Below are 12,584 nucleotides of genomic sequence, written 5' to 3'. Positions count from 1 at the left end.
GGAAAGAAAGAAATCAAGCACAGAAACAATTTTCCTAAAAGCCTTAAAGAAACAAACAAAAATCTTAAAATGACCTAACAAAGGAACTGCCAAGACCTCTCCAATAAAAACTTGCAAATACAGAAGAAATGGAGGAAGAAACCTGAAGATGGAAAGGCTTTCCATGCTAATGAACTGGAAAAATTAAGATTGTGAAATGACCATCTTACCAAAGGCAATATACAGACTGAATGCAATCCCAATAAAAATTCCAATATCATTCTTCACAGAAAAAAACAAAAAAAAAAACTTAAGATACATTTGGAAGCACAAATAACCTCAGATAGAGAAATAATTCTCAACAAAAATAGAAACACTGACTGTATGACTGTACCTTATCCCATGCTCCTGTGAGCAACCTTAGTAAAAAACTTCCTGGTGCACCCATGCATGTGTGTATACATACACACACAGACAATAATTAAAATTTTATATTATGAAGTGAAACTAGTATGAATGTCACATATATTTCAGAACTGAACATAATACAAAGAAAGGGAAAAGGAGAAAAGTTTCAAAGTTATGTTGGCCTTTATGACAAGTGAATATGACTAAAGAGTAAATGAGAAAACAAAACAGCATTGAAAATAATGACCTTGATGACCAGTAACAACAGAGCTCAGTAGATACTTAACATCACAGACTCAAAGGAATTCAAAGCAATGAAGCACACAGGTATTCAAATGGCCCTATTAGGTAAGAAAGAGGACAAACACCATAGAAGTGCTGAAACTGTATATGACAGGGTACCAGGAGGCCAGGCTGAAATCTATGGAAGCCACCTTAAAGGTAGGATGACCTCGGAAAGTAGCATCTGGCAATGATCAAAAAGCAACAAGAAAGACAGGCTATGACCTAAAAGGAACTCAGTTACACATGAATTTTATAAGAAAAAAAGAAAAACAAACAATCAAACAAAACAAAAACTCACAACAGCATCATTCCGAATAGGCAATATCAGATTTATTTATACAAGGACAACTTTGGTTCTTGTTTCTCTCTCCAGAGAACCCAGGTTAAGTTCCCAGCACCCATAAAGACAGCCACAACTGCCTATTACAATTCTAGCTCCAGACACCCTCTTTTGGTCTCCACAGGCACCCATACACATGTGGCATACACTTACAAAGACAAACACATATGCATAAAGAAAAACAAAATCAACCCTGGAAGAGTAACGTGTTTGGTAACAGTAATATCCAAATGTAGTTCATGAGAATCTATTATAGAGCAAATGACAGTTACTCAATGTAGAATGAATGCATTATTGGAAAAATTCCCATGGTGGCATCATGACATTCATTGAATAGATGTAAGCACATACAGTTTCAAGATGGACAGACACATGGCAAACAAAAAGATGGATTACAGAGAAAGACGTGGGGGAAACAAATCCAATAAAGTTCCTAGCATCACTGGAAATCCTCAAGACTCTGACTGCTTTGAAGAGAATGACAGTCATGGGCGTGCATGGAGTTGTTAGTTAAAACATTTAGACTTGTTGGGAAATAACCATTTTAAAACATTTTTGGGGAAGAAAAATAAATCTGACACAATAATTACTCCTTTAACAAATATATCTTAATTTCATTAGCTTAATTAACCATTTCACAGTAATTTCTTGATTTGCTTTATTATAACAAAAAGGGCTACTAGGCTTCTAATACAATTTGTTTTCAAAAGAAAAGCTTCTTCAATTATAATTATAAAAGGCAAAACACTGAACTCATCTTACCTCATCATATGATTTACATAGGCTTTGCTACAGCTAGTGTTGTATCTGCAAAAACTACAGTGGACATATGTAGGAAAATGGTTTGCAAAATCTTTTATTTCAGAACAACACTCAATACACTCGTGAACACCTCGACGTAACCTTGTGGAGACATAAAAAAGATATTTAAAACAAAAGCAGTCAGAGAGGGCTATTAGTAAACATAATGCTGCTAGACTTGAGTTTGACTGGGAGTGTGCGTCAGAAGCAAAGCATACCTTAGGTTCCTCAATGCTGTGTTCACCTTACTTTTCTTATTACTATTAGCGAGTGTGCTTTGTTTCTTCTGAGTAGTACAGACTTTTGACCTGATTTTAGATTTATTTCCATTAGACTTGCTCTCATTAGGTTGACTGGGATCAGGTACGGTTGTACTCGGTGTACTTGTATTCAATTTAGTGGGATTTTTAGGAGTTGTATTTTCAGTCCTTGGAGGTGAGAGCTGGAGGGTAGAAGTACTTGCGCTGATGGAAGGTATAGCTGAAGATCCTGGTTGAAGAGGTCCAACTGAAGCTCGAATAGTAACCTACAAAAATGAAGGAAATACTCACTTTAAAAAAAAGTAACCACTGTATAAAAGAAGATAAATCTTAAGTATTCTTTAAAAAGCACAGATAACTAACTAGGTTTAGTCATCTATTTGCTTTAGTCAACCAATTAAATAAATTCAAGTCATATAAAATATCTATTCATATATCTTATATTATAATTTATTGTATGTTAACATTGTTATTAATAAATAAGATTAATACAAATTGTATGACTCTAAGACGATCACATTTCATAGCTAATTTATGATCTGATATAACTAAATGTAATTTCCGAACACAAGAAAACAAAACTTACATAAAAAAGACTGAAAAAAATAACTCTAAAAAGGCCTGTTACCCTTTAAAAATTACTAGCATCAAACAAAGAGTGACTTGTTCTTTTTGGATCACACTTCCTAGGATTTAGGCAAGTGGTTTTACCAATTCATTATACTATAAAGGAGATTATAACATTTAAAATTCTTGCTTGGCATGGTGGTTGCACACCTTTAATCCCTGCACTCAGAAGGCAGAGGCAGGTGGATCTCTGTGAGTTAATGGCCAGCCTAGTCTACAGAGCAAGTTCCAGGACAGGCTCCAAAGCTACAAAGAGAAACCCTGTCTCAAAAAAACAGGGGGGAAAAAGTTCTTTAAAAGAACCAATAAGGTTTATTATTTACTATTCATAAAATATTTTGCTCTATCTGTTGGCTGACAATGCAAACGTCACCTACCAACATCTGCTTTAATCATTTGACTATACACTCCTCACATCTCAGAGACAGCCAATGCTGAGTCCTAACATGTGCTTACATGATGTACAAAAACACTGGGCCAAGAATCCAAAGACCTGAAGTTAATCTGCCTTCCTAGCTATGTGACCTTGCAAAAGTAACTGAATCTTAAGCCATTTCATATCTTTCACACACGGTAAGGCTAGCTTTATGTACATAATTTATATTGTATGGATTAAGCTAAAGAATACATGAAAACGCCCATTTAGAAATAGGTAATTCTAAGGTGCTAGAAAAACATTTAGTATCATTAATATTATTACTATTAACATGGGAAGAAAGGAGAGGACTGCACTGCTTACATTAGTATCTGCATGTGTAGTCTCAGCATGAAAGGAATGGTGTGCAGGGAAGGATGTTGGCTAGCTCCTCTTGCTCTAAGTCTTCAGAGCAGGGCTTTATATTATTTAGTCAATTCAAATAAAAGACATACCCACATTCAAAGGTAAGTACCCAAAGGCAAATATAAATGTTTTGGGGATTGTTTCACTTTGGATTATCCATGCCTCTGTTTTCCCTCCACTGGAGCAAATATTCAAGAGCTGACTGTATATAAAGAAGTCAGAGAAAACAGATGTATATAAGGCAAAAGGGGAACAGTAAATTACAATCATCAATTTACAGTCAGACAAGTGCTTGCTCACAATGCTGTCCAGCAGCAGAATTTGCTTCTTTGAGAGTAGACACAGCATTAATAACTTCAACAAACATCTGAGAACCTGTAGCATTAGGCACTCTAAAAAGATACTAGAGATACAAAGATAAATGAAGGAATATGATTCCTGATATCAAATGCCTTATTGTACAGCTATTAAAACTAATAATGCATATGCTACTAACTAGAAAAATTGAAACAGTCATACAGAATTGAAATAACCCACTGATCAAGGGAGCAGTTTATTCAATTGTACTTTTTATGAAGGAATATACCCACACAGGAACTCATAACAATGGTCAGATATTTTTCTTTCTAAGTATAAAAGCAGTAAAACCTAAAATTAGTCTTAATAAAAATCAGAAGTCATTTTCTAACATATTTTGTTCCATAGATAAAACAAGGCAGGAGTTAGTTTTTAGTATACAAATCAAATAACACCATATACTTGAACGTACTTTTGTTCCAGGAGGCAGTCCTTCTAGCTGCTTGGGTTTTACAAATGTTCGATGATGTTGAGTCTTGTGATCCATTTTTTCCTTGCATGTCAAAAACTGCAATCTGCATTTGGTACAACGATGTATTCCCTTTTTCTATTAGAAAAAAGGAAAATAATTTCTATAGCTATAAATTCTGTTCTGAAACCTTTAGTTTTAATGATATTTTATAATAAATACTATCAAAGAATCATTTCACGTTTAAAACTTGTATTAATTAGTATTGGATCTCAAGAGTATATCTGTTATGTGGCAATCAAACACGAGGGTTGAGGAAATGGCTCAGTGGTTAAAAGCACGAGCTGTTCTTCCAGAGAACCTGGGTTTGATGGCTACCACCCAAAGCTACAGAGAAACCCTGTCTCATAAATAAATACATACATACATACATACATACATACATACATACATACATACAATTATGATATGAAATGTCTTTTAGTCTTAAGCCAACTATCTAACCTGAGACTGTAAAATTTAGTTATTATGTGTTTTTATGTAGAAAAAAAATGTTATTTGGAGGTTAAAAAGATGGTTCAGCAGTTAAGTGTTCATACTTCTCTTCCAAAGGACCCAAGTTCAATACCTACCATATGCACATATCCACACAAATACATATAATTTTTTAACTGTTATTTTTTTAAATTTTGCTATTTCTGGGCTGGAGAGATGGCTCAGTGGTTAAGAGCATTGCCTGCTCTTCCAAAGGTCCTGAGTTCAATTCCCAGCAACCACATAGTGGCTCACAACCATCTGTAAAAAGTTCTGGTGCCCTCTTCTGGCCTACAGGCATACATGCAGACAGAATATAGTATAAATAATGAATAAACATTTAAAAAGAAATTTGCTATTTCCCATTGGTCTGTATGTGGATAAAATGACTAACATGACCTCTCTAAAACCAAATAAATTTAACGGGACATTTCGAAGAAATGAAAGCAGTATTACTCAATAAACTTCCTATAGTAAGAAAGCATTCTGTGGCTGTACTGCCCAACATGATTGCCATTAGTCACTCATGATTGCTGAGTACAAATAAGCAGTAATATTAAAGGACTGAGGAGAATGTTATTACTCTGACCTGCTTACTGCACACTGTATATTGTATCAAATTAGCACACAGTATTTCACATAATACACAATTGTTAAATGTCAACACAGCATTTTAAGAGGAGCTGAAGAGATGTCTTCAGTTAAGAGCACTGCCTTCTCTTCCAGAGGACCCACATGGTGCTCACAAGCATCTGTAACTTCAGTTCTAGAGGATCCAATGGAAGCCTATTTCTGCTTTCTGCAGGTGCCAGGCACACACATGGTGCACAGACTTTGATACAGGCAAAATAACAACACACATTAAAGAAAAAAATTTTTTTATCTCACAGAGATCCACCTCCTCTGCTTCTCAAGCGCTGGAATTAAAGGCATGTGCTATCACCACCCAGCTAAGAAAAGATTTTTTTAAATGAATTAAAAAAAAAATAGACAACAGTTACAATGCTCAAAGCAGTAAATAATAGTAAGATGCTATAGTTCTATCTTCATCTTATGATTATTTTATAAGCATGATTCAGTGGATTGTTTTCACAGATGCACGCAACACAAATTCATTTATTGTGTACTCAAAGAGGATGAATTAAAACAGAAAATACGGCCAAGAATCAGAAACTAAACAGGCTGAAAAGACAGTTCACATGAGTTCATCTCCCGGAAATGTTTTTCTGTATACTCACTCACATCAGTTCACAATTTCATGATTTTCTAACTGAACCCAACAGACAAGTACATGACAATGGAAATACCTGGTGGGCAGACTTTAAAAAGTACAAATACACTGAGCTTTGCAGTGAGCTGACAAAACCTGACCACACCATGAGATCCAGTGTAGACATGGGTTTCTGATTCCAAGAAAGGCATCGTTGCTAAGACAGGTTTCAGTGTTTCAGCAACATTTTTAGCTTAAAAGATGGTTTAATTGCTCCAGGAAAAGAACCACTAAGTATCACATCAGAGAAGTAAGGAACAACCAATGATGAGTTCCAGACATCACATAGCTAAAGCTAGCAGAAGTCACTCAGGAAACAAGCTATGCTCTGGCAGAGTTCCAATGCTGAGGGAGCATTGTCATGATACTGTGAAATGTTACCCTAGGTCTGTAATGACAACACCAGGGTCTGGACAATGGGGTGAAAACACAAGACAAAGATACAAACAAGATTAAGAATTCTCTATCTTGATTCTTTCGATTCTAACTCACGTTTTTTCCTCTTGAGAGGGTACTTCAAAATCATTCCCACATCTACTGAGACCCTGGAGTAGCCAATCTTTGCCATATTCCATTTGCCTTTTGTTTTGTCTAAATCCTAGGCTTCCTATTCCTTGTCGTCTCTGAGACTCATCACTATTTATAGGCCATGAGAAAATTAGAAAAGAAGGAAAGACATGGAAGCTTTACAAGTGATTCTATACATAATTTAAATCACTTGTATACATGGAACAACTTTATTTCCTTTGAAGAACAAACTGAATATTCTGAGTGATAATCAAGTAACATGAAAAAGTAAAAATTACTAAACTCACCTGATGCTTCATGTAATGATGCATATAGGGTGTGGCAATTTTAATAACTTTGAGGCAAAATGGACATAGCAAATTCTTAGTGTTTTCATGCGATGTTCTAAAATGAGATTCTACATCAGAAAATAATGATGATCTATAATTGCAAACCTAGAAATAAAAAACATTAAGTTGAAATGGAAAGTTTGTAATTGATTTGAAAGTACAAGTGACAAAGAATCACTTGTTAGATTATATACTACCAATATCCAGCTCTGATGCCTATCCATGCAAGAAGCTCACTAACGAAAGCACCAAAAGTCAGAATAGGGTGATCCTTCAGAACTCAAGACTGCTTCCCAAATATAATAGATACCTTCATTTTTATAAAAAGATTTATTTATTTATTATATATACAGTATTCTTGGTATTCTGTCTGCATGTATGCCTGCAGGCCAGAAGAGGGCACCAGATCTCATTACAGATGGTTGTGAACCACCATGTGGTTGCTGGGAATTGAACTCAGGACCTCTGGAAGAGCAGGCAGTGCTCTTAACCTCTGAGCCATCTCTCCAGCCCCGATACCTTCATTTTTATCATATCACTTCCCTGCCACCCCACCTTCTCTTGAATTTTGAAGCTTTGGAACCTTGTGGAGGTTGTGGAGTCCTATAAAATACTTTATGTCTGCATAAAACAGTACTTGCCATCAGATTATAAATACAGCCTCCAAGCTGTGAAAGTGGCAATTCATCTCCCTCCAGCTTTCCTATTCCTTCAAATTCTGAAGAAATACTTGTACCAAAGCACATGACAGGCTCTGTATAACTAAGCATTTTTACATTGGTCATATGGATGCACTATTCCCTCTAGGGTAAAGTAAATCGTAAATCCACATCTATTTTTCTGATCAGGATCCTCTCTTTCTAGTGTCCAGGAGCAAACAGCAGCCTCTGGCCAAATAAAGTTCACTATCTTCCCCTCATGTAATGTATGAAATATGCAAGAGACTTTACATTCATAAACTAAGTAGGAGGGACTTTAATTTTAGCTACCCTTTTTACCTAAATGGTAAAAAAAATAAGACCAATATATTTCACCACACATGAAAATTAGCTAAAATTCAAAAATCGTAGTCCTTAAAGTCTTATGACAACATGAACACATCCACTCACTCTCCTACTCTCATTTTGCTGACTTGCCACAATGGGAGAGTTGACTGGCTGTGAGAGACTGTAATCTCTAAAATTAAATGTTTACCGTTGGTCCATTAACTAAAAAGATTTCTAACAATTTATCTAACAACTACAAATCTTAACCCCAAAACAACAAATAGTAAAGAACACTATAAAACATGGATGGATGTACCTGACAGATATACGGCATTTCACCAGGTTTATGATTATCCTTCATATGTTGTAAAAGAATCTGTTCAGTTTCAAACGATAGCTCACAGATTTTACAAATGGCTATAAATAGAAGGAATAAAGTTATTACATTTTAATACATAAATATAAAGGTTCATTCATTTTGTCTAATAGTAAATGGAGCAGCAGTGAGAGGTCGTGAGCAATCATACACACACACACAAAAAAAACCCAGTGCAAGTCCTCTACTCCCTCTTTTAGCACTACTGCAAATGCATATTCACCATCCTATTGTCTCAGTACCAAATAACCTGCCTGAGTTCATGTAGCAATACATGACACACATCTGGAATTTCAACTGAAACTGTTGAAGTAAGTTAACTTTTTGAATTTTGCCCCCAAAATTCAAAGTCTGTTTCTTGTTTCTATTTCTGCAATAGTTTTCTCAAGACTGTGTAACTTCAACAGTAAAGAAACACTTGACACTGAAAGGCAGCTGTAACTCACTAGAAAACTCATGAAGCGTGTGTGTGCTCTCGATGTGGCACTGCAGCTGGAAGGGCGTGGGAAACTGGCGGTAGCAGTGCTGGCAAGTGGTGTGCTTCTCCCAGCTCTCACTGCTCTGCTTCTCAAGTTCCAAATGGTGTTTCATGTGGTTCATAAACCTGTGAAAGATTGTCAACAGGTGCAAAGATTCAAATTAAAACACTCAAAAGAAAATCTCAAACCCCATTATAAATAAAATTGTGAATACTATTCAAAATCTAGAATCTTCAATTTCTCTAGAAAAGTGCATGTCTTAAATAATGACCTCAAGTGGACACTTTTTAATCTTTGTTCTCAAATGTCACTAGTTTCAGATGACTGTTTTTAGATAAAATGGCAGGGTTGTCTACATTGTTAAGGACTATTCACACTGTAAAATTTAATAATGGAAGAGAATCCTATCAGCAAAAGCAGCTAGAGTCATGGGGAAAATCCTTTAAGACCTTGAAGATAAACAATAAATTCCAGTTACTAGTATTCTTTACTTTGTTTTAAAATGCATAAGAGCAGTTTTAATGCCTGCAATTGTAACTTTTCATTTTATTCACACAAACTGTTCATTTTGCATACTGTGTCCTTTGTAAGACAATCTCCATTTTTTAGTTTTACACTTTGCTATTTCAGCATCCCTACAAGGCTTCTTATGAGCAGAACTATGACCCTAAGTATAGAGTATGGTATACCTATTTAAAAGTACTTACTTGAGCTTTTGGCTTAATTAGAAAGTAATATTACTTGAGCAAAATAATTTTCAGAATGGGTCAACTATTAGTAAATTATTGAGTTAGAGGCTTCAAAAGAAATGATCATGAAATTATATGATAATGTTATCAATCCAGAGAACAGCCATCATGAAGGCTGTGACATCCTTTTTTTCCCCCTATCTCTAAAACATAGTATCTCTTCAAAGCAGGTTGAATTACACTTTGAGTTCAAGGTGATTCCCTCTCCAAAGGGCTGACTAGGGCCCCTTTCAGGAAGGTAGCAACTTGGAAGAAAATCTGGCATGCCTGAGGTCTGTCTGGGGAACAAGGGTTGCTTGTTGCCTTTTTCCGCCTACATGTACGCCTAATCAGTCTGGGTAGATTATCTTCTGACAGCTCTATCATCTTTCTTGACCTAGGCCAGAGGCATTGATGTGCAGCAGGTTCCACAGCAGTCGCTTTGACCATAAAAGTATGGTCATTAACATGGTGACAAAAGAAAAAGACAGTTTATACCCTATCTCCTGACAGAATACGGAACTCAGTGGTGGAGGTCTACTTCAAGACTGCTTCAGTATTACATCCAAAGCACAACTTCCCTGCTAAACTACTGGGACCACTAGTTCTTGAACAAGGTGAAGTAGTGTAAAAGCTTGGGGAATATACAAAATCACACACACAAACAAAAAAGCCTGTGAGCATCATTGTATTAGCGAGCCACAGAAGCATAAAAATGAATGAACCCTGGAGCTGAAGAGATAACTGTTGGTGTATAAAATGCTAAGTCACAAGATTTTTAATAAATGTAAAAGATATGGTAAATGTATGTGTATTTGTATACAATAATCTTTTCATTCATTTTTGAGAGTTGAGTTTTGTGTATGTTATTATTATATTCTCATCTCTCTCCAAATTTGTCCCATATCTACTCCTGAAGTACAACTTATCTAAAATAAGTATACTCAGGTCTGTATCTTATTGTGAAATGTACATAAAAGAAAAATCAATTTTCATCAACAGCTTAATTTTTAAAAAATAAGATTATTTAAAAGAAAGATAAAGGAAAACAATAAAACAACTATAATAAGGGTAGAAGACACAAGGTGGCAAGTGTCCAATGTAAAACTTTAAAATTCTTGGTGAATATTTGAAAGTTTTTATGAAAGAGTATAAAAAAGTCTTACCTAATAAAATAAAAAATTTAGACTATATAATATATGGAAACCATCATTCAACATATCTCTTTGCTTTTTTCTTCTTTTTGGTTTTTCAAAACAGGGTTTTTCTTTATGTAGTTCTGGCTGTCCTGAAACTCACTCTGTAGACCAGGCAGACCTCGAATTTACAAAGATCTGCCTGCCTTTGCCTCCCAAGAGCTATGATTAAAGGTGTGTACCATCACTGCCTGGTGACTTCTTGTTATTCTTCTAAGTTTTTTTGGTTTTGTTTTCTGTTTTCTGAGACAAAGTTTCTCTCTGTAGACCTGTGGTTGTCCAGGAATTCATTCTACACACCCATGCTAGCCTCGAACTCAGAGATCTGCCTGCCTGGCAAAGGTGCTATTTTTATAACATGAGCCACTCAAAGAATACAAGTATAAATTCCTAAAACTTAAAAACATTTGTATGTAAAAATTTTTAAATTCCATTGAGAATGATATATCTAATTTTTATTTAAATTTTCAAATTAAGACAGACACGTCTTCTAGTAGTACTTCTCTAAAGCGGTCAATTCCTAGAAGATATATACAATAAAGATGATAAATATAAAGTGGGAGGTTTGAGCATCAAATAGTATTAGTAAGGAGAAAGTCAATCTGAAACCTTCTGAAGAAGTACTTCTTGTATTGTGAAGAAATTATACTATTCAGAGACATTAGAAAATTCAAAACACAAAATAAATTCCTAAATCACTAATAAGTTCATTTTGATTCAAATTAAAATAATCTTTGTCCTTTCTTAAGCCATATGAAAGAAAGACAAAAATAGCAGGATTTAAGAGGAGAATCTGAAAATACAACAAAGGAGAACATACTGAAATTGCTATCTAGAATGGCAAGATAGTGTATGATAAAGACACAATGGAAACATCTCTAACATTTCAATTTTCATTAAATAGAAATTCCTATTTACATACCTAATATTATTTTTGAGAACTTTCAAACAACTGAAGCATTTAAAGGTTGTGTGAGTCTTCAGTTCTTCTTGGACATCTCCTTCATGTTTTCCATAATAAAAGTCATTAACTAACATGATCAATTTTCCTTTCTCTGAATCAAGAGCTTTAGTGTCATTTGTTGTATTTGAAATTTCTATTTTAGTTAATCCCAAAAAGTTATTTATCATGTCTGGACAACAATACTAGAAGAGAAAAAAAAAGATGTCTTATTAATTACAAAATTATAGCAAAAACAAGTATGTTTTCAACTAAGGGTAAACCACATAAAACTATGCTTGATAAGATATCTGGAAGAAACAGTAAAATTCTGTTGTGAATATTCTAAAACGTTTAGAAAAGTAAACATCTTTTTTTTTTAGAGTAAACTATTTGTTTAGTGTGTGCATTATGTATGGACATGTGAGTGCCACAGTGCACTTGTGGAGGTCAGAGGACAACCTGCGGACGTCGGTTCTTTCCTTCCACCATGTGGGTTCCAGGGATCAAACTCAAGTCGTCAGGTTTGGCGGCAAGCACCTTTAACAGCTGAGCCATCTCGCCAGCCCATAAACATTATCTTAACAAAACAAAAATTTAAAAAGAGATGAAAAAAACCTGAACAGACTTGGCTATAGCTTTTAAACTTTTCCCATGCAATATGCCTGCTTAGATACATGTTTAATAGTCATTTGTTTCTTAACCAAAATTCATTCATTTCACAACCATGTTAGTAATACAGGAGGAAGGCTAGTGGTACATGCTTTGATGTGTCCGGTTATATGAAATCTTCCTGCTGGACAGGGTGGTGTATCCCAGCACTCAGGAGGCAGAGGCAAGCCTAGTGAGTGCCAGAAGAGCCAAGACAGCCAAGGATACACAGAAAAACCTATCCCAAAAAAAAAAAAAAAAAAAAAAAAAAAAAAAAAAAAAAAAAAAAAAAAAAAAAAAAGAAAAAAAAAAAAAAAAAC

General features: G+C 34.9%; 1 protein-coding gene and 1 non-coding gene across 7 annotated transcripts in view; one reads left to right on the top strand and one right to left on the bottom strand.

The window, feature by feature from the left end:
* The window catches only part of Znf280d (zinc finger protein 280D), a 77,589-nt gene that overhangs the window by 33,718 nt on the left and 31,287 nt on the right, over positions 1-12,584 (bottom strand). For all 6 annotated transcript variants that reach the window (XR_007589425.1, XM_050127323.1, XM_050127332.1 and 3 more), the window contains 7 exons: positions 11,596-11,819; positions 8,717-8,874; positions 8,211-8,311; positions 6,867-7,013; positions 4,251-4,385; positions 2,032-2,339; positions 1,775-1,915 (listed from right to left, as the gene is read on the bottom strand). Coding sequence is in view for 5 of the 6 variants with exons in the window: in XM_050127323.1 (XP_049983280.1) it covers positions 1,775-1,915; positions 2,032-2,339; positions 4,251-4,385; positions 6,867-7,013; positions 8,211-8,311; positions 8,717-8,874; positions 11,596-11,819 (1,214 nt within the window). In the remaining variant the exon portion in view is untranslated. The remainder of the gene's footprint in view (positions 1-1,774; positions 1,916-2,031; positions 2,340-4,250; positions 4,386-6,866; positions 7,014-8,210; positions 8,312-8,716; positions 8,875-11,595; positions 11,820-12,584) is intronic.
* LOC126491788 (small nucleolar RNA SNORA67) lies at positions 9,686-9,819 on the top strand. Its single transcript, XR_007589461.1, has one exon. It is a non-coding gene; the product is annotated as a small nucleolar RNA SNORA67 (small nucleolar RNA).

This window comes from Alexandromys fortis, unplaced genomic scaffold, assembly GCF_014885135.2.
Source record: "Alexandromys fortis isolate MF-2015 unplaced genomic scaffold, M_Fortis_MF-2015_v1.1 scaffold_22, whole genome shotgun sequence".
Classification (NCBI taxonomy): domain Eukaryota; kingdom Metazoa; phylum Chordata; class Mammalia; order Rodentia; family Cricetidae; genus Alexandromys; species Alexandromys fortis.
The sequence above is the reverse complement of the archived record's forward strand: the minus strand, read 5'-3'. Positions and strand labels throughout refer to the sequence as shown.